Genomic DNA, 27406 nt, shown 5'->3' with positions numbered 1-27406 from the left:
GGTTGTCCTCTTTACCAAAACTACAGCTGGACTGCTTTGACATTTCCAGTTCTGTCCGTCATGTCAGATTTGCTGCTGGTAAGCTGGTAAGAGATCAGATTTGGAGAGAAACTGCTGCAACGGAGATAAACGGATCAGATTCCAGCGACAAACACACCGATGGGTTTTACAAAAAAAAAAAATATGGATTATAAATGTGGCCTATTAAATCTCACTTTTTTCTATGGACTCCACAAGAAACAGCTTTATGACATTTCAATAAATCAAAAGACAAAAAAAAAATAAAAAAGTATTATGAGAGTTTGGCTCAGTTTGACCTACAGTACTTTTTATAATTCTGCTCCTTTGACAAGTGTCCCAAAATTGAATTTTTCTTCATAAACTCTATAAATGTCACCACATGGAAGCAGAATCAGAGAAATGTTTAGAGGGATCCAGTCCAGACGAGAAGCTATAATTAAGGAAATACAGCATTGCAGTGTCATGTGTTGAAGGCTGATTTGAGATTCCTTTCGTCTGTCAGAGAAAGGCTGTTGTGCATTAACACACAGGCAGCGGATAAAAGCCTTTCTTAATGGTGGAATAATCTCATCTACATTGATAGGGCCGACTCTCAGAGACACAAAGACAGGAAGTGACTTTATTTCATTTTTTCTTCAGTAGTTTCCAACAGCATGCCAAAGATGAATAATCACATATTTAAAAATAAAACGTCCAGTCAGCCGATTGACAGATCTGCTCTAAAATCAGAGCATCAGCTGTCTAGTTTGGTAAAATTATCCATTATGCGTGTCTTCTTTGCTGCTCAACCATAAATAAAACAGAACACAAACAGGAAACACATTGAGAATTTCACAAATCCTTTTTGACCAAAACAGTGTCAAACCAAAGCATTGACAAACACTCAAGACAAAACCACATAAATTAATCAGATTTAGGAACAAAAGTAGAAATCATGCTGAGACTGGAACATTCTGACAACTGCTGCTCAACTTTAGCCTTTTTTTTACAAAGTAGTTTGTCTCACACAAGCTAACAACAGCAGCTTTGCCAACCACCAAAGACAAAACCCACAGAGCACTTCCTTTTCAATTCACTCAGCATTACATAGAAAACTGTAGACGTCTCACCGCAGCTTTTGCAATGAAGAAGCATGAAGACACATCAGCTCCCTCATTGCATGAAGCAAGAACAGTTGCATTATTCTGCTGCAAAGCTTCTCTCTGCATGCTGTTAGTTTGAACATTAGATCCGTTTATGTCATTTCAAAGCTTAGAAATTTTTTTGCATTTCTTAAAACTTAAACTGCAACACAAATCTGTTAAAAAAAAATTCACATTTTAACACATAAAAATAAAAATAAAAACTTTCAACAGGGGCTCAAAACACACAGGCTGCCTATTTTACATGATGAAACACTTTTGTGTACATTTCAGAGCATAACAGAGTGCAAACATTTCTTCTCTCTTTACTTTTTCTGCAGTTTAGTCAGCGTCTAATTTTATATGCTGACCCTGTTCAGCCCAGAGAGTGTGGTTTTGCTTTTTGCTGCCTGAACCCTTAGTCTTGCAAATCGTTATGACCAAAGCCACTATAATCAACAACAAGATAACAACAGTCACGCTGAAGGGCACTTTGGGATCCATAACTGTGTGCTCCTTCTCTCCTACAGGAAAAGCAGACAGAAATTTAGTTTTAGTGAAATAACTGTAAAGATTCTAAAAAAAAAAAAAAGAAAATCATCAGAGAGTCTTTACCTTCACCAGTAACGGTGACATTAAGTTTTTCTGATGTTGCTGTGGTAACCCTTCGCCACTCTTGGGGGAGAGATGGGAGCCACTCCTCCACTTCACAGAAATACAGGCCGCTGTGTTGAGGACTGGGCTTTAGCACCGTTAGGCTGAAAATGCTCTCTCCAGGATGACTAAACCTAAGATCTACCTCCTCAAAGCTGCTTTGTAGGGTTGAATTTCGATAAACTGTGAATATGGCTTTGCGCATGTCGCTTTCTGTGTCTTCTTGCCAAAACCAAGTGACCTGGAACTGGGATTCATTGCTGGCTTGTTTCATGAGGTGGCAGGGGATGGTAAAATCCTTGTCTTTGCTTATGTTCAGCTCCTTCAACTGTCTGGTTTCAATTGACAGATGTGTTTCTGCAAGAAAGCACACAGAAATGTTTTTTTTTTTTTTTACTGACTCAGTTCCAGGTGATGCAAAGAGAAAGCAGGAGATATATAGACTATGAAGGAAAAACAAGTTAAACACAAGTCATTATATGACTAATGCATTCATTCAGAAAAATAGGACTGTTTTAACAATTTTACTAAAAAAGGAACTAATGTTAACAGCATACAGGGAAATAAGCAGATATTACAAGTGAAAAGGGAAGTGATCATTTGTTATTGAAAGTGGTTGTGCAGCATGATTTCATCTAAGACACATAAATGACCTTTAAGCTTCAAATTAAAAACTCAAACAAAGTACAATCTAATTGTGCAATTTCCTGATTTCTAACAGTCAGACTGCTTGCATGGAGCACACAGTTTTCGTGTGAACAACACTAACAAACACCTTGTGCAGTGCGCAGGATTTAAGGGGATTAATACAATGCAGAATCCATACAATCCACCCGCATCTCACCTACTTCACCTTTACTTAACTTTGCGTGTTGTATAAGTGTTCACTATGACCTGTTCTAAGCACGTTGTAGAAAAAAAAAATGTGCATAAATGTTTTTATGATGTCTAAAGATTTGATCATTTTTTACCTGTATCCACCCATAAGGGCAGTTGTGACTATGACTTAAAGTTCAAAATTGGTAAACCTGTATACGTCTGAAAAAGTGAAAGGTAATGGAGGCCTTAATATCATTTGGCCGACACTCAGAAGGTTTAAGCTAAAAATCTGCAGTGGGAGATTTTTGGGTGTTTACTTTTTCAGTCACGAAGAAAAAAATAGGTACAAGACTGACTTTTGATCCAAATGTAACCCAGCTTGCCACTTTTAAAAAGGGGATTGTAAAAAACAAAACAAAAAAAAAAGTTGTGTATGTGATAGATAATTTAAAGTATTTTCTTACTTGGCTCAGAAATCTTGACCTTTGTGGTCATGGACAACGTCGAGAGCGAAATCCAAGATCCTCGGGGATCTTTTAGCCACTCAGTCACGTTGCAAACGTATGAACCAGAGTCTGAAAGTTTGGCTTGTCGAATGACAAGCTCAAAAGCACCTTCAGTGCGCCTTATGCTGACACGCTGTCTGTGGTTGAGCTCTGGCACATTTCCATATGTCACAAGAGCATTCTTGTCTATACTGACGATGTTTCTATATCCTGTTTCCCGTTGCAGCAACCAAGTGACAGAGTAGGCATATTGTAGAATAGATCCCTCGAACAAACACTTCATGTGTAGGTCAGTGTTAATCATTTGCTCAATGTTGGGATTCAGATCTACTTTGAATTTTGTCCCTGAAAGACAAAATTGAGATAAAATTATCAGACAAAACTTTAAAGAAGGCAAGCTTCAGGCAAACGTGCTAAACAGATATTCTGAGTGTAGCAAATTGTAGAAGCGTGCGTCATACCTGGATTCTGCACCGCTACATCTAGGCCATTAGATGTAGCTAACTTCTTGTGTGCGCCTTCCACAAAAGTGGACACGCTGCACTGGTAGGTCCCTTTCTCCATTTGGCTGGCACTGGTGAGTTTCAGGTCATAAATGACCGAATCTATTTGATTCCGTACGCTCACCTGATAGCTTTCCTGGTTTCCAGCCCAGCTTATGTCACCATTGTAGTTCAGCTTCACAATCTCATCTATATCAATGTTTTTTTTTTTTATCCAGGACACAGTTATTGGAATGCGCGGACCCTTCACCTTACACATCAACACAGCCTCAGCTCCTATAGTCGGGCTGATGCTACGACTTCTCAGGGACACTTCCATCAATGATGCTGGGACACACAAACACAAACAGAATTACACTTCAAACATTAGATGTTGACAATGCAAAGCAGCCTTTAAACAGAAAATGACTTTTTCACATGGTCTACAACTTTATATCCTTAGCATCTTTCAATTAACACCTAAAATGCAAAACTTAAAACACTAAAACTATACATTAGGATATCTTTCACCCCAGAGGTATAAAAGTGGAGCTACGGTGATTACCAAAAATAATTAGCGTGTTATAGCAAAGATTAGAATTTATATGGCTACATGGGATTATCAGTTTGGAAAGAATTGTTTAGTGTTTACAGTGGAGTGAAGCAGTGTTTGCCAGTCATTGTTCGACATTTAATGTTGAGAGAGGCAAAAACTTTTATTAGTGAAAGCACCGAGAATGAGACTTGGCTGGCTCTTCTAGTATGACAAGAATCCCAAACACAGGCATCAAAGGAGTGGCTACATAAAAGGCATTTTAGGATTCTGGAGTGGTCTAGCTAATCTATGGACCTTAATCTTACAGGGAATCTATGCAGGGAGTTGAAAGTACATGTTGTCACATCACAGCTATTGAGAAGATCTGCATGGAACCTGTCAAAGAATTATTAATTTATTCTTCACGATCAATTTTCAAGTGGTTGGCACTTCTGTGTATTGAAAAGGATGCTATACATATGTCACTTTCAAAGCCTAGTCCCTGATTGGTCAGAGTTCAACTGGTTTAACTTTCAGCACGCGTTCAATTGCAGCATGTTTTGTACGTGGAGCCTGGAAACGGACTTAAAACTTGCACAGCAACACGTACGTTTAAAACACGGAAGCAGGACTTTTACATAGACTTTTCTTTGGAAGCTGTCGCTCGATTGCGCATTTCTGAGCACCGTGGGAACGTAGTTTTACAGTTGAAACGTTTCTATGATGAACCTTATGGACAATACTCATTTGTTTGGTGGGACAACCTGCAGAGAAAGTGACTGACAGATACTCTTTTGCCCCACTGTATCCAATGCCCACTTTGCAGTTTCCTTCCTCTTAATCTGTTTATTAGGCGTGTAACGGATAACAGATACGTATTGAAAATAATACTGAGAGCAACAGCAGGATCAGTTGAAAACCGCAGATACAATCAAGATCATGTTGGTAAAAATGGTATTAAAAATTATTGATTTCTGCCAAACTTTGTCAGCTTCTCTTCCTGTTGTGTCTCTACTGTCTCTACCCTTGTATGTACCGGTACATATGATGCAAACAAAAAACATTCAATCACAAGCTTCCTTCTAACAAGTCGATTCAACTTCAATTCAATTGAAGTTGAACCACAGAGAGGTGAGTGTGCTGTTTGCACTAAACATATGAACCCTTTTTTCACAGTAGCGCAAACAATGCTTAAGTAAAAATAATAAAAATGATATGACTCACTTTTTTAAAACCACAATGAACAAAACAGTCTAAAAGACCCAAAATGCCAGGTTTGAAAGTTTGAAGCTAATTTTGTTTTTCTTGCTTCAAATAAAAAAGTACCAGTAAGGAAAAAAAAAAAAACATCTTCATTCATAGTTTTAAATGCCAAAAGAATAAATATCTAGATTGCATCGTTTTAGGTAAAAGAACTGGACTGTATCAAAGCACCACAAAGTTTGTTGAATCTTTTATGTGTGGATTCGTGGACCATGTACTGAGATGTGTATCAAATCATGTGAGAGGGTAAGATACACACCTCTTTGGCTTCATTGTCAGACATTCTAAAATTCTATGTAAACAAAGGGGTGTATAGCTCTCCCTCTTCAAAAGCACAATCAAACTTGTGATGATAATTTTTTGTGAAACACAAATCATCTCTTACCAAGGGGAATGACGGTGACAGCACACTCTGAGGCATTAGTGTGAAGGTCTTGGTTTGGTACTTTTTCAACCACATGGCACTTGTATTGGCCGGAATCCGCCAGCGTGACTTTATCCAGCTCAAACACGAAGCTGTCACTTGCTGGGCGCGTTGCTCGCACTTGGCGGTCTTTAAACGTCGCGTCTTTTTTCATCACGCCGTCTGACTCCAGACTGATGATGCTGGTGAAAGTTGAACTTGAGACTGATTTAAATTCCCAGTTGACTGAGAGATAATCTTTAGCCCCTCCCACTTTACAGACCAACATGAGCTTGTCCAGTTGGTTTACATTCAGTGTGGTGTTCTGCATTTTCACTGAAAGTCCACTTTCTGAGAGGAGACAGAGCATCATTATAAACACCTTGCTCATGGAAGATGACTTTGAAAAGAACATTTACATTTTTGTCAAAGTGGAGCTGATCTGACAAACCTGGAACTGAGATGGTGATCTGCAGGCTGTTGGAGTTCTGGGGTGTTCCCTTTGAAAAGACCCCATCGGAACCACGTTCCTCAGGCCACGCCACACAATTGTAACTTCCCTGATCATCCTTGCTGACAGGCTTCAAGCCGAAACGATAATCTCCATCTCCAATCCGAATGGCCCTCAGGCCGCCCTCTTCTACTCTCTGATCGTCCAAAGAAACTGTCAGAATTCCCGTAGGGCCAATGCGTATCAGTTCAATGTCCTCGCGAAACCATGCAACTGAGAAGAACCTTTCCTTCAGGTTCTGTGTGTCTACGCTGCAGGATACCAGCAGTTCTTGCCCTTCCAGCAGTAAAGTCTTCTCTGAGGAGATTTTCACTACAAGAGACAACACGTCTGGTCCAACTTCTACAAACAAAGACAGAAAGAAGTTAAACAAAAAAAAAGATTCAATTCCACAGCTGAAATTAAGAGTAAAGTTGATCGCTGCTCCTTACCTCTAGCTTTGACTGTAAGATCTATTTTCTCTGTATCTTTCTGATTGATGGAGTACCAGGAACGATCAGGATCTTGGATCCACTCCTGAGCCTGGCAGTAGATCTGGCCTTGGTCTGACAGCTGCAGCTCGGTAATCTTTAACCTGTATGTAGTCTCTCCTATTTTATCCAAGTTAATGGCTCCTTCTTTGTAGCGCTGCTTGAAGTCCCCGCCTGGAATCAGCGTGAAGTCTCTACTCAGAGAAATTATGGGCTGAGGGTCTTGTGCCCCTTTCTTTTGGAGAAACCAGACTACAGAGAGATGGGTGTGCTGGAGAGTGTCGCTAGAGGCTTGGCATGTCAAAGACAGGGCTTCCCCTTCTTTAAGACTCATTGAGGTCGAAGAGTCGCGTAGTAAGACGCTAAGAGAATCATCGATCACTGCAACAAAACATCACAGATGAAGATTGGAAAAGTTCAGACATTTGACCATCACAACCATGTGGAAACATCAGAAAATACAACAATGGTTCACCTTTAACGATTGTCTTGGCGCTGAAGGTCCCATCAAGTACAGTTTCTTTACTTACAGAGATGCACTCGTATTCTCCTTCATCCTCTTTGAGTAGCTTCTCTATCACAAAGAGGACATCACTCTGACCCTGGTGCATCAGAACGATGTCTTTAGTCGCCACACGTTTTCCGTGACTGGCATAACTGAAATCTGGCTCCTCTGAGCTGATGATGTTGACACTAAAATCTGGCCTTGACGGCCGACTCATACGAAACTGAAACTCTGTTCTTTTGTCGCTGGGGTAGCCACTCGCATTGCAGAAAATTGAGAGTCGAGTGTCAACCACACGATACAAAGGGCCCACTTGGATCTCAGTGTTCACTCTGGCTTCTGCAGAACCCAACACACAAACACAAAATGTACAAGTCAGTCAAAATCTGCTGTGAGAGGTGCTACTTTTGTTTCGACTCTAATTTAAGAAGGTATGATTGTAAACAGAATTTTACACACAAACATTTACTTTATTTCTCCCCTTCTGAGGTAATATTTAGAAAAACGTGGATAACATGACATACAAAAATGTGTTAAATGCCAGGTAATTTTCTTTACCACAAAATGTAAAAAGTTATTATGTCAAAATTTAGAACAGTTGTCTTGTTGCTTGATATCAAAGGTCAGAACCATTGACTATATATAGCCTTGTTTCCACTGAGAGGGATGGTCCGGTTTAGAATGGTTCAGGCAATTCAGGCTAGCGTTTCTACTCCAAGTTGGACCGTCACTGCGCAGGTGGGATGTAGACCAATTGCATAGCCTTTCGTCATAGTAGTGCCTCCAACAAGATGAAGTCAATTTAGTTGCCATTTTTTTTTGCGATACGGACGCCGCCATGTTGGAGCCAGACGACATGAGTAAACCAGGATTGGTCTGAATCAATCGGAGTCATTGTTTCTATGGAAACCACTCTTACCAATCAGGAGTGAACTTGTTGGAAGTCCAGACCCCTACCACTTTAAAGTTGGCTACACAAAATCCCTCAAACTTTTTCAACGTTGGATGTGAGACCGCATACTTTTATTGAGGCAGCTGAATGGCATGTTTCTAACTTGAATTACTTGCAATAAAGAAAACATATCATTAAAAAAATAGCAAGAACATATTAAAAAGTGGTAGCAGAGCAAAAGGGGTTATTCTGACAAATATGACTGAGAAACAGCTGTTTATTTCTCAATAGAAATCTTTGGGATTTTGGCTACTTGGAGTCAGCGAGTACTTCCTGTGTGAAGCGCAAGGGGAGGGGTCACTTAGTCCCGTTCTCATATGATCAGGGCACTTCAGGAAAAGCAATTCCACACAACTCACAGTCTCTGCCTGGAAGGTGTTAATTTTTAGCCAGAAAATGCAACACTCCAATCAGAAAAGGATTCCAGTTACAGATGTTTTTGTATGCACAGGAACACAAACACAAATGGAAAATCAAACCTGGCAAAAATGCACACAAAACTCAAAAATGGACAGGTCAAAATTATTGTGACCCTGAACTTGGTATTTGGTAGTGCGCCCTTTGAAAAGAAAACCTGAACTGGCTTCCTGTAACCATGAATGAATTTCTTAAACATCTCTCACAAAACTTTGAACAACTACCGTCTTACAACTGCTGTTTTGAGATCTCCATGTTCTATGAGATTCAGTTCTGAAATATTCCAGGATTTTGTTTGAAACCATTTCTGAAAACATTTGTTCTGTTTTGAAGTGAAGCCACCGGAGATGCAGCTTTCTGACACATTAAATGACGTTGTGCCTGAAAACTCTTTGTTAATCATCAGATTTCATGATACCGTTCACACAGTCAAGGCTTCAGAGGCCAGAAGCAGCAAAGCCACCTTAAAACGTCTTTGAACCTCCACCATGTTTTACTGTAGAGACAGTGTTTTCCTTTCTTTGAAGGCATCATTTTTTCTTCTGGAAACAGTGCCATGTTGCCATTTACCAAAAAGCTCACAAGTCCTCAATACGTTCTCCCAGGAGGATTGGGATTTTGCAGTCTGACTTTTTCATGTCCTTGTGTCAGGAAATATGACCTCTGGGATCTTGGAACGTAAAATCCCTTTTCATTCAGATGACGATGGATAGTGTGAGCTGACACTGTGGAACCGTGTGTCTATAGGTCAGTCAGTTGGGGTTCTATTTCCGCCATTCAATCTTTCACTATGATTTGTCATTCATGTTGCTTTTCTATCCCTGCCAGAGAGCTTCAGAACCATAGGCTGTAAACGCAAACATTCAGATCACTGCAGATTGACTTGTAGCCTTGAGATTGCTCCCGTTTTTCCGCTTTTTTTTTTCCTTAAATCCCCAGATACCTCTTTACACTTATTACTTTTCCTCGCTCAGTGTGACACACAACACAAAGGTTTGGTTCTCCATTTCTCCATTTTAACCCTTGTGCTATCCTATGACCACCCTTACATTGACTTGTTCACCCTACCATGACAAAGGTGGATAAAGGTGGAAAGATTTCATGTAATCATGGACACCAGTGAAGATCACAAATCATTGAAGAAAAAAGGTTCAGCGCACTGTCTAGTGGGGTCTAGATGACCCAACTCCCAATGTTAAAGTGCCCAAGGGTTATCTGGTTGTATGTATTGCTCACATCTTTTCCATTTTTCACAGATGTGACTAAATCATTGACTGTATTTGAGAACATTCCTAAAAGGAAGTACCTGCTGACCCCAACAAGCCAAAATCGCAGAGACTTCTATAGAGAAAGAAACAGCTTTATATTTGTAAGAAAACCTATTCTTGCACTGCTACCTTTTTAAAACATGTTCTTGCTGATCCTGATTTTTTTTAAATATTTTATCTGTAGTGCAAGTTATTCTCATAATAAACTGGCCAATCAGATGCCACAATAAAAGCATGTGGTCTCGTGTTTGAAACGTGTGTTTGATAGGTTTTGTGAGACCCACTTTTAAGTGGTAGGGGTGTGGCCTTCCAACAAGCTCACTCCTGATTATTAAAAAGGGTTATCATAGAAACGATGACGCAGACTGACTCGGACCGATCATTGCTTACTGATGACATTTAGCTTAAACATGGCGGCGTGTTTATTGTGAAAAAAAGGGCAACTGAATTCACTTTGTTGGAGCTGGAAGTAAGCCATTTTCTACAGGTGACATCACATCCCCAAAGTCCAGGTCCTTTATACAGTTAATGCTAACCTCTCGTTTAGATTTCTCCGACTCTCTTCTCTCACAAATGTCTCCATAAGAGGAATTCATTTACCACTCCTCTTTTCAAGCAGCTCCACTGGCTCTAAGTTCAATTTTCATATCAAATTCCAAATCTTTCTGTTTACTTTCAGAGCCATTAAAAACCTCACTCCACCATATCTCTTGGATCTTCTCCACTCCCGCTCTCTTCGATCATCTTACTCTATTCACTGCTCTGTTCCACGCGCTCGCCTCACCACCGACTCTAGAACTCACTATCCTCTGACCTCAGAAATTTGACTTCTCTCTTCACATCCTCACTTTTCGCAACCTACCTTCAATCCACAAACATGCCCACTCCAACTTATTGGTGTTTTTAACATGTTCTTGTTGCATTTTTCTCAAGATGGAGGACGTATATAAAGGAAATTAAGCTTAGAATTGCATTTCTGAGTATTTCTTTATTCAAATCATTGTGAATCAGGAGCAGAGGAAAAATGCAGTTGGAAAAAAACCTTGAGAAGTGACATAGAAGCTGCAGTCTGATAGCCACAATCTCCCTGCTCCACTCCATTCCGATGCATCCACTTTCAGACAAATAGATCTATGTATCTATCCAAAATTGCTAGCTATTTCTGTTGCACCATTAGTGTTAAATTGGGGTTGTGAGGGGCTGTAAGCTAGTGGGAGAATGTATAAACAAAGGGATGATGGGAAGAGGAGCAGGCTTACTCTGAAACAGCAATCCCGCCATTAAACCAGAGGTAATTTTCCTGTGAGATACTGCTGTTCTGCAGAAATTATGTCCAGGAAAACAACACAGGCTTTTTTTTATTTTATACTGTATTGCTTTTGGCTAAACAACGGCGTAATTCAAAGACCTCCGTCATGTTTGTCCCTTCTTTAATTTTATGGTGTTTTTTTATGTTATCCATTAAAAAAAGTGTCCAAAAAATTGCAAATGAGCTGAAACTTTTTGCCAAGATATTCTGTGTTTTTTTAATAATAACATACACATGTAAATACAACCAGGCATCAATCACGCTGCTGAAGGAAAGAGATGAAACCAAAGTCAGAGCAACAAAATAATCACCGAAAAACATTTTAGTATCAAAATGAGCAGAAAATTAAATTTAAAATGCCTTTTATCTTAAATGTTTGATCATTTTTACTTTGATTTGGTGGGAAAATTCAACTCTTTTGACTTTCTTAAAGTTGTTTTATTTTCTAACAAACTACTTATTAAATCTCCAATGATCCCAGTCAAAAAAAATTTACAGAGAAGTCCTGAGCTTCATATTTAAAATTGTCACCAAAATTGTAAAAAACACAATAGAGAGACAGTATCTGTGTCTGCAGCACCACAAATGAAACAGCAAGAGAACTAGTGACGTCAGGGAGGTTAAAAAAAAAAAGAGAAATGAGTCAAACGGGTCTCAAGTCGAGTTTCATGTTCTTCCGTGGGAAATTAAGTACACTCAAGCTAGTTTATGTTCCCATTTCTGAGCGGTTACAAAAGGGTTAAGCATAAAAAAACAAAAAAACTCAAAAACCGCAGATTTTTAAAGCCAAAGGAAATCTGCCTGAAGTGTAAAAGAAGTAAACGTGCTTTTCTACCACCAACTTACTAAACAGAACGTGACCTCAAGGCAAATGGTGTAAAATTCTCATCGTTCTGGTATTTTTTTGAATGAACTTACCTGGTCTGGAAAGAAAGTGTTTAGTTCAAACAGAAACAGAGTTGTGTCTTTTAAAATCAAATGAACTTGCGAGTCTTATTTTGAAAATATAATGGCATTCATGCATATACTGGGTATTTAATGCAAAGTAAATAAATGACAAGTTTATGACACGAAAAAAAGTTTAACTATCTTAAAATGAAAAGCAACTGTTATTCTAATTCGGCAGGTGCTTTGCCCTAAAATGAAAATACTATAAATGACCAAATTTACAAAAAAAAACCCATAATGTACCGGAAATTTTATTTTAGGGTTACGGTAATTTCTGATAATTAATGTTTCCAAAGTAGCTTTTGGAGAATTATATGATCCAGAATAAAACTAAAGCGATTCCTTTATACTCCAATATACCATATATGAAACGGCAGGAGAAAAGTTAGGAGGATTTCTTTGTTAGATCTATCTTACAGTGACGTCCAGGAGGTAAAGAGAAATGAGTTGGATGTTCTCAAGTCAGGTTTCATGTTCTTGCATGTGAAGTCAAGCAAACTAGTCTATGTTCCCATTTCTGAGCAGTTGCAAAAGTGTTTGATAAAACCTGAGATCTTCCTGATGATTAACAGCAATTTGCATGCTTTTCTACCACCAACTTACCACATAGTACAACATGACCTCAAGGCCAATGGTGTAAAATTCTCATCGTTCTGGTTTTTTTGTAAATGATCTTGTCTGGTCTAAACAAAAACAGTCAAACAAAAAAGGTTGTTTTACAGTGATGCCTGTAAACTCTGGAGTCTTAGAAGAGTTTAATGCATTTACTGTGTTTAGGGTACAGGAGGAAACGGCAAGTTTGTGACCACTACCGGTACTTCTTGTTTGACGTGAAAAAGTTAAATTATTCTAATAACAAACAAAGTTATTCTAGTTTATCATTTGAAACTTACGAGAAAAAACTTCAAATGAATTAATTGATTTAATTAATAAATGAACTTAATGTAATTGTATTTTAAAGTTAATTTCTGATATTTTTGGTTTCCTAAATTGTTTTTGGAGAATCATCTGATCCAAATGGAAAAGCGTTTCCTTGTCTTCGGACTCACCGCCAAGCTGCGACAGACGCACCAAAAGGATCAAAGTGGCCCCGTAGAGCGCGCGCAGAGAAGCCCCCATCCCGATCCTGCTTCAGTCTTCAAACCATGCCTGTCTGCAGCTTTCTGACGGCTGTTCTGGTAGGTCATGCTTCGTGAAAGCAGGTCTACAACAGGACGTGTTTTATTTCCTGGATGATGAACATGGGTGTGGAAGGGAGCAGCCTCACGGCGCGGGGGAGGCTTTGTTTACGGAAATACACCTGGGGACAACGGAAATGTACCTGAGGACTGTGCTGTTAAAAGTTTTTGTCAAACTGAAAGTATAAAAGTAAAAAAGAAAATAAAGCTGAGGGGAAAAAAAGATCGGTTTCGAGTTTCTGCCATGAACCAACATGTTCCTTCAACACCTGAAAGTTTTATTTTACTTTCATTTTTTATTTTATCCATCTAATACCTAATAAAACACCACAAAAGTTTACAAAACAGACGCCTGGAAAGTGTTGCTAGGAAACAGCCTGGGTACGATTCTGACCTAATTCGTCTGAACTGATGCGTCTGAGAATGAAATGGGGAAATGCTGTCATCTAGAGGACATAAAGGGGAAGTGCATTTTTTTCGGCTGTGCCAAGTTAATCTGCTCTTTTGATCAGGGACCTGCAACTTAAGGCTCCAGAGCCACATGTGGATTTTTCAAACCTCCATTGTGGCACTTTGGCAACAGCTAAAGATACTAACAGTCTGAATAAGTATTGGGTGTCTAGTTTGGTTTAATTTGTTTTAGGCAATCAAAGACCAACTCTAGTGAAAATGGTGTTTTTGGTGTTTTTAACGTTCATGTGGCATTTTTCTCATGATAGAGGAAAAAAATAAATAAAATGACATTTAAATTGCATTTCTGAGTATTTCTTTACTCAAACCACTGTGAATCCTAAGGATTTCTTTACAAGCTCCCTGCTCCAGTCCATTCTGATGCATCCACTTGTATACGACTAAATCCATGTTTGTTTCCTAGTCTGAGTTGGGAGCTGGCTCAAAACTGCATCGATGGATAACTCTATTGTTGTTGCACCTGTAATATTAGGTTGGGGGTAGTGGGAGAGAGTGTAAACAAAAGGATGATGGGAAGTGTGACCACCACAACTTAGAGGCAAATTCTGATGAACTGCTGCTGTTCTGCAGAAACTACTGTATGTCCTTGCAGTGGGACTTTGATTTTTGTCATTATTAGCATCAATTTTTAGGTATGACCAAAAAGTGGATTTATTAACATTATTCTGTTTATTAGTATAATTCTGTTTATTAACGTTATTCTGTTTATTAACATTATTCTGTTGGCAGATATTCAAGTAAAATATCTAAGAAAGTTAAACATTCTTGCACCTCCCTTTGCTAAATTCTAGGCTCGGATATCTTAGCCTTTTTAAAATCTTAACATTTTTGCAACAACTTAATGATATTTTCATACTGTATGACTTTTATCAACAGCTTTATTCCACCAAGACGATAAAAACGGTTCAACGTGACATCAGCAGCTGTCCCACAAACTCACACTGAAGAAGACAAACAAAAGCGACAGATATGTGTGCACAGATGAATAAAACCTATAGGGTTATTAATCATGACTTGAGTGGAGAATTGTGATTAAAACTAACACGTAATATGTCGCATATGAGTGAAGTGTATCTGTGGAGAGTCTCGTTCGTCCAGGATGATGTTTCCAAATTCACCTGGACTTTAGATTTTTAAGTTGACGAGGTTTTGCCTCTTATTGAAGGAACTTTCTCAATTCTGTGACAAACTGAAAAGAGAACTACTTTTTGTAAGCGTCTCGGAGGAAGGAAATGGTCTTGATGTGGGTGACGACAAAGTGACGAAGAGAAAAAACCTTTGTTTTTGACCTTAGCATGCCTTTCAATGGACTTACATTAGACTCCCCCCAAAAGACTACATTGATGACCCTTTTTATACAGTAACTACTTCTGTAAAAGTGTAGATCTAGATCATCTCAGAAATAAGTGACTGTTTATTACAAATGTTATTGCCCGTGAAATCAAAAACCAGGTTTTCTAGGACAAAGCATCTTCATTTTCAACTAAATGAGACGGAGGTGAGAGATGATCATCTGGGCTTTCTTTAAAAAAATTGCACATTAGAGTAGCTGCACTAGAAGAAAAAGGATGTAAAAGAGAAAACAGTTGGCTTTTCTGTTGGCAGTTCCTTTTTATTCTTTAAGGTTGTAATTTTTTTTTAATGTTTAATGTACTTTCTTCCTGACACGACAGACGTATTTTCAACACAGCCTTTTGTTGTCCCAACGAATCCTGCTGGATGGATGTTCTTGCCTCAAGTCCTTCTGCATCTCAAACCCTGATCTCACATGTCGCTCCCTGCCCCTGTGAAAATAGCGCACTTCTCAGAAATGTAATCAGTCGCATCTCACTTCAGTTCGAGCACGGGGGAGTGATTGAAGACAGTTGAACAAGAAGGGAGTGAACACAAACCACATCCGACCCTGAAAGAAGAAGAACCTGGGAAACGTTTCACTGTTTTTTTCCACTCTTCGCCTGATGCTGAGGTTTCTGCAGCAGTTCGTCTGAGCTACTTTGGACTCGTTTATGCGGCAGAAGAAGAGGAAGTATGTAGAGACAAACAAACATTGCTACATCCTCAGTGAACAGGAATAGGAAGTATGAAGAGGAGAAGAAAAGAGAAAAAAAATGCTCGTGTCAAAGTAACTGTTGGCATGAAGTTTCATTCGGTTACAAAGAGGTATTTGGAGAACGCTCGCTGGCAGTTGGTCTGTAAAAAGTGACTTCTTTGGAAGAACCATTGAAACTAAACATGAGCGATTCACTTGAGAGGACAACAGACTGCCTACTTAGTGAAGACAGCTCCAATCAAATGGAAGAAAAGGACAAGGCAGGAGTTGTGAGCGAGCTGCGCTGGCAAGATGAAGGCCTATCGGTGGAGCTGCTGAGAGGGATGGAGACCCTGCGGGTGAACAGAGAACTGACCGACGTGACCATCTGCGTTCAGGGACACGACTTCCTCTGCCATCGAGCCATTCTTGCTGCTGCTAGTCAGTACTTCAGGTACTACAAACTATTCTACACTTGCAACAAGGCTTGTTTTTGGACATTTAAGATATTCTAGCAGGTTTTAAGTTTTTTTTACCTGATCTTTGCTCCACACCTTTCCAAGCTTTTCTCAAACAGGAGAATTTCTTGTCTCTTTGAGAGCTAGGATCTAGAAATTAGGACATTATTATTAAAATGAGCCAAAAATCCTTTTGCTCTAAACTCCTGACGACAGAAAAACTATATATGAAGACTCAAAAAACAACAACTCAAATTACACTGTAACTGTTATTTTAAAGTTTAATAAACGTCACCAAAGTCATCACAACCGCTGTGCTCTGTGGTTCAGATCATTTACTACTCCTTAGTAATTTTCTTCCTAGGCTTTAGTGCTCTTTTCCTATTTTTAGGCCACATCTTTTTTGCATTGTGAGCATAATCGAAACACTGCAAAAACTGAATCTTAGGAAAGTAGAAAGTCCCTTGTTTCAAGAAAATCGTCTCATTTTTCATGTCTTTCAAGACAAATAATATTATCCAGAAGTTTTTCAAAACAAGGTTAATCTTAGTGTGAGAAAACATGTCTCTGTGACAAATGTTTAAATTCTTGGTTGGGCCATTTTTCCTACACCTCATTGGCAGATTTTATTTGATTATTTATTTTGACTTATTTCTCAGGGACACGTTTTTGCAGTGAAGATGGTGAAAAAGTGTCTCTGTGTGTGCAGGGCCATGTTCTGCAGCGGCCTCAAGGAGAGCCACGAGGACCGTGTGGAGATCAAGGGGCTCGACAGCGGAACCATGCGCACGCTCCTGGAGTACACCTACACCAGCCGAGTCTTCCTCACACACTCAAACGTCCAGGGCATCCTCGAGGCTGCCAGTCAGTTTCAGGTAAAAAGGTTCCACATGACATGGAGACACTTTGTGTTAAAGGTGTGATGCACAATGTCAGCATACTTTCTGAAATCTTCATGTTCAGCTGCTTTTTATGTTTTTTTTATTCTTTTTTGACCACAGGAAGCACAAAACCAGAATTTTATGTTGTTATAATTTAACATGTCTGTATTCACAAATCCATACATAAATGGCTGCATACATTTTTTTAAAAGTGTCCTTTAAAATTGATGTTTCAACTAAAATTAATACATTTTCAATGGGAAAAATGGTGGAAAGCTGCTTAAACTAACAAAGGATTTCTACACCTAAAGCTTTGTATTAGCTGCAAAAACAGCCCCGTGACTGGCTATTTTGTTTTTTTCTATTTTAGTTTTGCTCCATGTCTGTAGATAGCAATGACCGGAAAATACATATTAAAAATAAAGTTTATTTAAAAATAAATAACTAAATAAAATGAATCTAATTTCGCTTCAGGGCTTTTTTTAAAAACAAAACTCTCTTACTTTACAACATGAAGGGGTGCAAACATGTTTTTCTGAAACTTTCTTATCTAATAGGGAAGTGAAAGTGGGCCAGTTGTTCATACTTAGGATCAGTTTTCCATACAGACTCAAATTATCTTCACAGCTGTGCCTTAGAGAAAAGAAGACAGCTGCTTTTACTGCCAAACCTTTTGACGGTTTTCACCGGTATTACGCTTTACGAGAAAACTAGCAAATTTATTCTCGTGCATTTTTTTTTAACTTGTCCTGTCCAACAGCTGGGCAAACAGATGAGAGCTGAAGGCCTCTTGTGTTGGACATATTTTACTTTAACAACAGGGGTTACATTCTTCTGACAAACCAGAGGTATGTTTGAATAAACCCCTTTTGTAAACGAGGCCAAACTTTATTCATTTTAATTATATTTGAAAATCTTTTTTGTTGGACCGGACGGAAAAGGAAAGGAGGGAGGAAGAAAGAGGGACATTAGGGGGGGGGGGGGCAGCATAAAGCAACAAGTTTCCGGATGGTTCCAATCATTACAGTGAGGTTCAGATGTAATACAAGTCTATAAGGGCGGGGCCTGTCCACACACACACTCAGATGTTATAAACATACCTGTTGGCTCCAAACAATGTCAGCATGTCAACATGAACACAATACAAACACGCATTTATGCCTTCAAACAAACTAGTGTGAAATATTTCATTCAATCACATAAACTATTTGTGCAAAAGTGAGCTAAAATCGGTGCTCAAGTGAGTGTTTATGTTCTTATAAAATATTCTTGTGCATTTTTTATTCACAAATGTTTTGGATCATAGCTGGTAATGAGAAGTTTTAAAATTCAAAACCTAAAACTCTCAACATTTTACTAAAAGAAGCTTTTTGCAGCTAAAACTTTTAAATGAGTTTGGAATTTCCCAAAGATTTGGACTCTTTCTTTTGAAAGCAAAATCCCCGTTTTCTCTCTGAAAATAAGACCAAATCAGTTTAAACTTCTACACATTAAAAAAATGAGTTGCATGGAAAACGTTTTGATTTTTTTCTTCCCAATGAGATAATGTCCAATACTAAAATGTGTGGAAACTGCATGAGCGTGTCCGCTCGTGCCACAATTTCCTCATAACTTTCAGAGAACGATGGTTCGAAAGCATTTGTGGGAAAGGATATTGTGGCAAATGTATCCAAAAAACAGCAAAAACATGAGTGACAATGGAAGTGAAAGCACTGTTTACACTTCTTAAATCAAGTGTTCGTTTTATGAGCAGCAAATGTTTTTTTTGAAACGCTCATGAACATTGTCCTTAGTGGTCCAAGGATTCATTTAAACGCTTAGATTCATATCATAATTAGTGCTCGCTGATTTGATTTTGACTTTTGAAGAATCGGTTCATTGACCAAAACTTCGATTCAACCAGTGGGTACTGAACAGTGCAGGTGAAGTTTTCCAGATTCTTTGTATTTCTTGCAGAAAAATCAAATGTAAATTGAATATGTGTAACAAACACGTAATATAATCCATTATTAGAACATTCTAACACGCTGTATGGTCTGTGGTAAAGTGTTTCCAAACATTGGACTGTAATGATGCTTTAATCATTTTCTGCTGTCGTCACCTATATGTGTTGTCCACTGTGATGTAATTTTTGTACGTTATAGTCAAATAAACCTATCGTATATATATATATATATATATATATATAGTGTTTTCTAACACATTATTATCTATCAATTTAATTTCATATTGGTATAGGTCGATTCGATTAACGACTAGCCTCAGAAAGATCGATCTGTTTGGATCCTAGGAAAAGAAATCAATGAAGATGATTAATCGTTACACCTCTAAATCTCATAGCTGTTAATTATCCTTAGTCTGCTGGAAAAAAAAGCCAAATGTTATGTGTTAGGTGTCTCATGCTGCCTTTCTTGTGGAGATTTACAGAAACACGAAGACTTCTGTGTGAATTTTGTAGCTACAAGATTGAGAAAACTTGTAGTCAAAAAAGTCTTCAGTGTCTTCATCACTTTTACTAAGGTGTTGAAGGCTTTGTTTTGCACTTTTCTCTACATAGAAAATATTTCCTTATACTCTCAATACTTCTAAAGGACAAAGGACATACATGTTAGAAAATCTACAAATAAGAAAAAGCGTGAAAAATGTTAGAACCTTATCTTCTTATTTATTATGTAAGCTCATGTTTTGTTCTTTTTTTTTTGCAGTTTCTGCGCGTTGTAGATGCATGTTCCAAATTTCTCAGCAAGTCCCTCCAACTTGAGAGCTGTGTTGGCATCCTGAATCTGGCCCACAGCCACGCCCTGCCAGAGCTGAGGACCACAGCGGAGGAGTACATCACCTACCAGTTCTCTCAGGTGATCCAGCAGCAGGACTTTGTGGAGATGCCTGCTCAGTCTCTGGAGGCGGTCCTGCAGAGTGACGAGTTGGATGTAAGGTGTGAGGAGTGCGTTTTCGAAGCGCTGATGAGCTGGGTGAGAGCCCGGCAGAGCGAACGCTGTCCGCTACTGGCCAGGCTGCTTTCACACGTCCGACTGCCACTGCTGGACCCCGCGTACTTTGTGGAGAAAGTGGAGTCGGATGAGCTGATTCGCTGCTGCAGTAAGGCCTTTCCTTTGTTGCAAGAGGCACGCACCTTTCACCTGTCCGGGAGGGAGGTCAGTATTAGGAGTAGGTGGTGGAAAATGTCTCCCAATCGTCTCCCTACCATGACACTCCCACCCCCGTGTTTTCAGGTGGTCTCAGAGCGAACCAAACCTCGTTTGCAGCACTTTCTGTCCGAGGTCTTCCTCATCATCGGAGGTTGCACAAAAGACGAGCGCTTCATCTCCACCGTCACCTGCTTGGACCCTCTCAGGCGCAGCCGGCTGGAGGTCGCTCGGCTGCCAATGACGGAGATGGAGGACGAATCCCAGAACAGAAAATGGGTGGAGTTTGCTTGCGTTACCTTCCACAATGAAGTGTATATATCTGGTGAGAGCAGACTATTTTCTAAATTTGTAAACCTTCTGTTGCTTTTGTCAGCCGCTTTATAACCTTGTTCCTGGTTCTAATGAGTCTCACTGAAAGTCCAATGTGAAGTTTTGAATGGTAAAGTTAGAAAGCTGAACTAAACAACAGGAAGAGGAGAGTTATTGTGGTTTTAGGTGCTTCCTTACTTAGGAACTGTTGCCACAACTCTCGACGTCCTCGAAACCTGAAGAAAACGTTAAGACATGTTTACATTTTATCATCACAACCACTGTGCTCTGTGGTTCAGAGCAGGACACAGTCCTTGACCAACATGACTGCACTGAAAAGTAAAACGTTAAGCAATAGAGGAAACACTGATGTTTTTTTTTTTTTTTGTAACGGTAGGGGGGAAAGAGACGCAGCATGATGTTTGGAAATATAACGGCGCTCTGGACAAATGGATTCAAGTCGAGCCCCTCTCAGTGGGACGCTGGAGGCACAAGATGGCAGTTCAGAATGGGAAAGTTTATGTTCTGGGGGGTTTTGATGGAACTCAGAGACTCACAAGTGTGGAGGCCTATGATCCTTTTCACAATCGATGGACACAGGTAACATGATAACATTTAAAATGCTGTCCCTATTTTACATACTGAAAAAAAAAATCACCCTATTTGAATTCAATCCCTTCTTATAAAAAGTTTCCTGCTTTAACCCCTTGACCTCTTTATTTTACTTCTTCTGTGCTGGCTGCAGGCGACACCTCTGGCTATCGGTGTGAGCTCCTTTGCTGCAGCAAACTTTGACCGATGGATCTACGTGATTGGCGGGGGGCCAAATGGAAAACTGTCCACTGATAAGGTTCAGTGCTGGGAACCAGGAACGGACAGTTGGGAACTGCGAGCGCCCATCCCCATTGAGACCAAATGCACCAACGCTGTCACCTTCAAGAACTGCATCTACGTCGTTGGTGAGTTTAGGCCAGTTTTGTTTGGATCTAAACAGGGGTCTGCACCCTGAGGCTTCAGAGCCACACGTGCCTCTTTGACCCCTCCTTTATGGCTCTGTAGTCAAAGAACAATGCAATGTTTTTAACTTAAAAACTAACGTATTTTTTGGAATAAACATCAAAACTAAGTCAGAAGAGTCAAACTTTATTTGACAAACAGTGGAAGGAAAACACCAATTGCTCCCATGATGCTCCAACAATCCATCAAGCGGTGCAGCTTTTTTTACCAAAGTGAAACATTTTTTGCGTCGTTTAGCACACAATATCAATTATAGGTCAGTAAGCACAACCAGAATTCATACTGAAGGCACATCAGATTAAGCAAACTGGCTAGTCCTAAACAAAATTTAAGGATATTAAGTGTACCATGTGGTCCAAAAATTACCTCTGATTTAATTTATGGTAGTTATATTTACAAATGTCTGGCTGAGATGCATCAACAACAACAAAACAAACCATGTAAAGTCCCCCCCCCCATCACTGCTGACATCACACCACCTATATTTGCTACATTGAGATGATTCTAAGTGGCACACGGTGTCTTATTTTGAAACAAAGTCATGTAACCCTTTCTTTCTTTATTTTATTAATGCAAACAGAAATGATTATTTAATTTTATCATAAAAGGAACAATAATAGAAATGCAAATCAAGTGTCTTATTTTTGTAAAGGTTGAAGTGAGACCTTTTGGCTTCCAATGGGTTTTCTTTGTGAGGTTGTTGTTCACTTTCATATTGCATATCTCCCACAGCGAATCAGCTTTCACTGATTTGGACAGGTTGTTTGGCAAAGATTTTTACACCGAACGCCTTTCCTGCCACAACCCTGAATTTTATCTGGGCTAGGGACCGGCACAGACTTGGGCCCCTTTGTGGCTACATAATTAGTCAGCAGCTAGAAGGGTCTTGCCCAAAGACCCACACTGGATGAAGATCATCGTGCCCCTGGGATTCGAACCCTGGTTTCCCATGTGCCAGTCCTGCACTCAAACAGTTTCAAAATGATCAGTAACGACTGAGTCATCCATTCGGGGAAGCACAGCAGAAACACTGTAGGTTTACCTAGAAGGGGAAACCAAAAGCTTTAAATAAGTTTGCATCTTTTGTACAAAAAATACTCAAAAAGTAAGCAAATGTAGAAAAATTAAACAAATTTGCTAGTCTGTTTTGAAGATCCTAACAAACAACTCTTTTATGAGTAAATGTAAAAAAGCTTTTTCCATAAACAAATAGAAGCATTTAAACCATTATTTTTTTAAACATTTTTGTTTTACTTTTTTACTTGCTACATTTCTTTTCACCTATTTAATTTAATTCAATTCAATTTTATTTATATAGCCCAATATTACAACAGTAGTCGTCTCAATGGGCTTCATACCAGTAATTGTATAATGAAAATAAAATCATAATTTACATGATGCCATAGAATTCAATAGGTAACGGCTAAACTAAACTAAACATACTAAGCTAAACGAGGCATCCCTCCTTCTCTGCAATTTAGACAGTATTTGCTGCGGTGAGGTTTCGTTTTGACAATTACAGCATTAAAAGCTAAAAGACCGTTAGCGGGGTGGAGGGAAATGGAGTGAGGATGGAGGAGAATCCTGTTTTGGAGGCGGATCAGTCTCATTAAAATGAGAATGATTGGGTGTCAGAAGTGGCCGTTTTGAGTTTGCCTTTAAGGTTGCTCTGATGAGTCAGAATGATTACAAAATCTCCCACATCTGTGTGAGAGTCATCTAGGAAGTCGCTATTTTCAGTTATTGATGACTTTACAGCAGGGGTGGGCATCTCCAGGTCTCAAGGGTCGGTGTGTCAGTGTGATTTCCAGATTTTGGTGCCCTACTCATGGCTTATTACTAGGGGTGTAATGATTAATCAATTTCTATTCCTACGAGCCAATCAGATCGATCCGTCTGAGGCAAGTTGTTAATCGAATCAACCTAAACCATTAAAAATGTGTTTTAAAATAAAATAAATTGATTATATGAAAATGGAAAATACCATTCGAATTGAGACATGGTATCTTTATTTTACTATAACATAAAAACAACAAAGTGCATCACAGCGGACAACACTTGATGTGATGTCAACAAAAAATGATCAAGCCATCATTCCAGTCCAATGTGTGGAAACACTGAATTTAGCAAAGTCATGTGACCAAACAATGTGCTAGAATGTTCCAATAATGTTCCCTTTGGATTAGTTTGATGTGAAAAAACAGCTGAACTTTGGGAAACTAAAATGGGAATGGATTTGGAAGTAATTCTTGTTTACTTTATTGTTTTTTCTGCACATTTAATTTATTGATGATCATCTTTTAAGAAGTACAAGGAGTCTGGAAAAACTTCAACCTGCATTGTTCAGTACAGGTTTTTATCTCTGAGTCTCACTGACTGAATTTTTGGCTAAAGATGTCCTGGACTGAATTTAGGTCATTGAATTAGATCGTTCAAAATGAACCAAAATCGGCTATGAATTGTATCGGCAGCCACAAATTATGATATGAATAAAAGCGTTGGTAAAATGAATCTTAAGATTACCTGTATCAGACAATTAGGACATGGCAGGGTAGGGTATGTTTGAAAACAACCAGCAGTGGCCAACCCTGCTTTACAGTGATTCATGCAGGGCTAACATAGGTTATGTTATTTTTGGACTTATATTTCCTAAAATAAGAAATATAACAGTAAAAAATAACTGCATGTCTGAGGTTGTGAGGTTGTTGGGCAATTTTCAAACTTGAATTTAACAGATAATGTCTGTTGTTTTATTGAAAATTAATCCAAAAGTAAATAAGTTCTAACTTTAACACATTAACGTTGTTAGTGTTTTTACTTTGGTACAGTAAGGTTATGATGCTAACATAACATTTCAGATCACAACTTGACTTTAGAATCTTCTACACAATTTTTTAAGACAATTTTTCTAATGACTTACTGCCTTATGTAAGCTCATATGTGATTGGGATTTTAAATTATACATTATTGTACTACATCGATGGGGAATAACACAACAGCAGTTAGACTTATGACAGTGCAAAAGCCACGTTTGTGCAGGATGCAAAACATTTCACCATGAATGCTCAAAAATTTTAAAGTTACACTTCCTGGACTCCAAAGGGTTTTTTGCCGACACCTGCTGCCTAAAACTGTGACGTAACTATATGCTGAAATATACAATATATGAAGCTGCACATATGCAATCCTATGTTCTACATGATTTTGTTCTTTGCTTTTTAAGTGCAGATCATTTATGATTAGAAAATTAAGCTTTCCTGGGAGGCAGGACTTCTACGGTTTCTCTTAGTTTATTGAAAATTAAGTTTGTAAAGAAAAAAAAGCGGTTGTGTAGTTGTAGAAAAATGAATTTGGGTCTGCATTTAAAAAATTTGGAGGATGTTTTTTTTTCTAATCCTTTTTAATAAAAGAAAAAAATCCAAACAAGCTACTGACCCCTAAAATGCCTCATGTCCAATTTAAGTTGGGAAAATTTAAAAAATGTGACTTGTATTTTAACATTATCACCGAAGTACGACAAAACCCATTTAAAAAAATGTGCTTACTTCATTTACTATCTTTAAATATATATTTTGGAAGAAATGCAAGTTTTTCAATTTAACCCTTACTGAAATTAGCCTTTCTAAATGTTATTTTGTGATTCCAGGTGGTGCCATGAATGCCATGTACTGCTACTCCCCTCTGAGCGACACCTGGACCCTCGTGTCACGTCTAGGAGAACGGGCAAGTTGTGCCATTGCAGCCTGCAACAACAAACTCTTCATAACCGGAGGAAGAGACAACAAGAACCAAGTCATCTCCACTGTCATGTGCTGGGATGTAACGCAAGGAGTGTTGACGGAGGAGTGCGTTTTACCGATGGGAGTGTCCCATCACGGCAGTGTGACACTGATGAAGTCTTACACGCAAATACACAAAATAACCCGTCCAGCGGAGTCCCAGTGACAAACACTGTCAACAGGAACTAATGGGGCAAAATGGGGTTTAAAAATAAAGTGGGACATTTGCATGTACTGATTTTTTCCAGTGTAGACTTGCCACTGTGCACGAGGCATGTGACCATGTTTTTGTTGATGTGAAGATAAAAATATACATGTTTTTTAATCTTAAGGTTTACATTTTATTTTGACCTTTTTGTATAAGGTAATTTATGCAGTGGTAAAAGCAACAAAGCTATTTTAACTGTTGTGTTGCGAAGGTTTTTTCTTAAAAACGTGTTACGTCCACAACATAGTTGGTCTACATCAGGGTCTGCAGCCTTCAACACTTAGAGCCATTTCGGTTGATTTCTCCCCGACCACAACCCAGCAGAGAAGTACGGCACTGATTTGTATTTGTGTTATTGTTACTTTTAGGATACATATAAATGAATTGTTGTTTTTAGAGCATAAATTAAACATAATTATAAAGATTATTTTTTTTCAAAATATGAAAAACTTTATAACTTTTGACAGACGTTTACATAACTTCCTTTCAAAATAAAAGCTCCTCTGCATTACAGTACATAGCATCATCTCATTGTACCAAATGTAATAGTATAGTGTAATGTCAGCAGTGAAAATCTAACTAACCAAAATGAAATTAGAGCTAATTAAGTGACCCTAATAATATCTTCTGAACCATAAGGCACACTTAAAATCCTTGAATTTGTTCAAAAGTAGAAAATCTGTCATACAACCAGGTGTGCCCTAATTCCTAATGCGCTTATTGACCCTCCAAAAGATTTTCTGTGTTTTATGCCGCACAAAATCTGTCAAAATATTTGAGTTTGACTTGTGATACATACAGTCATCAAATGTATGCGAATGAGTTAAAGTTTGAATTTGTTTACTTTGCTTTTTACTTTGCAATTACTTTTTAAAGTTACATTTTTTTTATTTTTCTTTAACCAGAGGAGAGGTAGTCCTTAGTTAATGTGGCTCTGGAACAGCAGGTAGCAGAAGTAAGACACACAATGGAAAGGTTTATTTTTGTTACTAAATGAAAACAAAAAGAGGAAGATGGGAAGGTAGCGGCTATAATTGGGCGAAAAACGTTAGATAAATAGAAAAAAAACAGACCTAATTATTCTGTCTCCAGCAAAACAAAAATGTCTTCATAAGTTATAACATCTGTCCAAAAAGCAAATCAAAACCTCGCTAAGAGGTGGCACCAAGCAACTTACCTATAGCAGTGATTCTGTATGTGGAAAAGTACAGAGTACCCTGTCCAAAAACCCTTCCACATGCAACCAAAAGATGGGTCATGATGAGCCCCTTTTTAATGTCTGTGTCGGTTTTATGTGATCCAGGTGACAGCCTTGGGGCCTCCACCAGAAATGTTTGCTTAGATCATCAAGGAGGACATGAAGAGGGGGAAAAAACAAAAAGGCAGTGATTCCCAAGATCTCTGTGCACAACAACATGGAACGTTGCAAACCAGTCAAACCTGCCACCTGAGTCATGCTGAAAGTCAGCGGCCCTTTAAAGCAAAAGTCGGTTAACACACTCAAGTGAAAAGGGGAACTAAGGTAAACATACTATGGGGACCAGTAGTAATTATATCTAAGATGAGACAGGGATGAGTTACATAACTGCATTTTATCTGGAGCCTCAAAATTAGGTAGGGTAAAAGTAGAAAAAAATAGTTTTTTTTTCTTTTTTAAACGATCAATGAAGGTTTTGCCTTAAAGCAATATCATATCAATAAATGGCAAATCTTGGATGAAAAAAAAACGAATTTCTCTCTCTC

The 27406-nt window shown here is 38.7% G+C and overlaps 2 protein-coding genes across 2 annotated transcripts; one reads left to right on the top strand and one right to left on the bottom strand.

Annotated features, from left to right (window-relative positions):
• Positions 1–626: 626 nt before the first annotated feature.
• LOC105356835 (immunoglobulin superfamily member 3) lies at positions 627–13373 on the bottom strand. Its single transcript, XM_023950848.2, has 9 exons — positions 13234–13373; positions 7261–7629; positions 6747–7166; positions 6256–6657; positions 5787–6155; positions 3583–3951; positions 3080–3466; positions 1758–2153; positions 627–1666 (listed from the first exon to the last, which is right to left on the bottom strand). The coding sequence occupies exons 1-9, from the start codon at positions 13301–13303 to the stop codon at positions 1485–1487; spliced, it is 2964 nt and encodes a 987-aa protein (XP_023806616.1). The 5' UTR covers positions 13304–13373; the 3' UTR covers positions 627–1484.
• On the top strand, positions 13226–27390 carry klhl6 (kelch-like family member 6). The gene is made up of 8 exons (XM_023950775.2): positions 13226–13362; positions 15507–16316; positions 17030–17195; positions 19907–20356; positions 20435–20672; positions 21057–21259; positions 21405–21618; positions 25323–27390. Exons 2-8 carry the CDS (start codon positions 16066–16068, stop codon positions 25619–25621), a joined length of 1821 nt encoding a protein of 606 aa, XP_023806543.1. The 5' UTR covers positions 13226–13362; positions 15507–16065; the 3' UTR covers positions 25622–27390.
• The last annotated feature ends 16 nt before the right edge of the window (positions 27391–27406 follow it).

This window comes from Oryzias latipes, chromosome 21 (assembly GCF_053564925.1).
Source record: "Oryzias latipes strain Hd-rR chromosome 21, Olatipes_Hd-rR_3.1".
In the NCBI taxonomy this organism is placed as follows: domain Eukaryota; kingdom Metazoa; phylum Chordata; class Actinopteri; order Beloniformes; family Adrianichthyidae; genus Oryzias; species Oryzias latipes.
The sequence above is the reverse complement of the archived record's forward strand: the minus strand, read 5'-3'. Positions and strand labels throughout refer to the sequence as shown.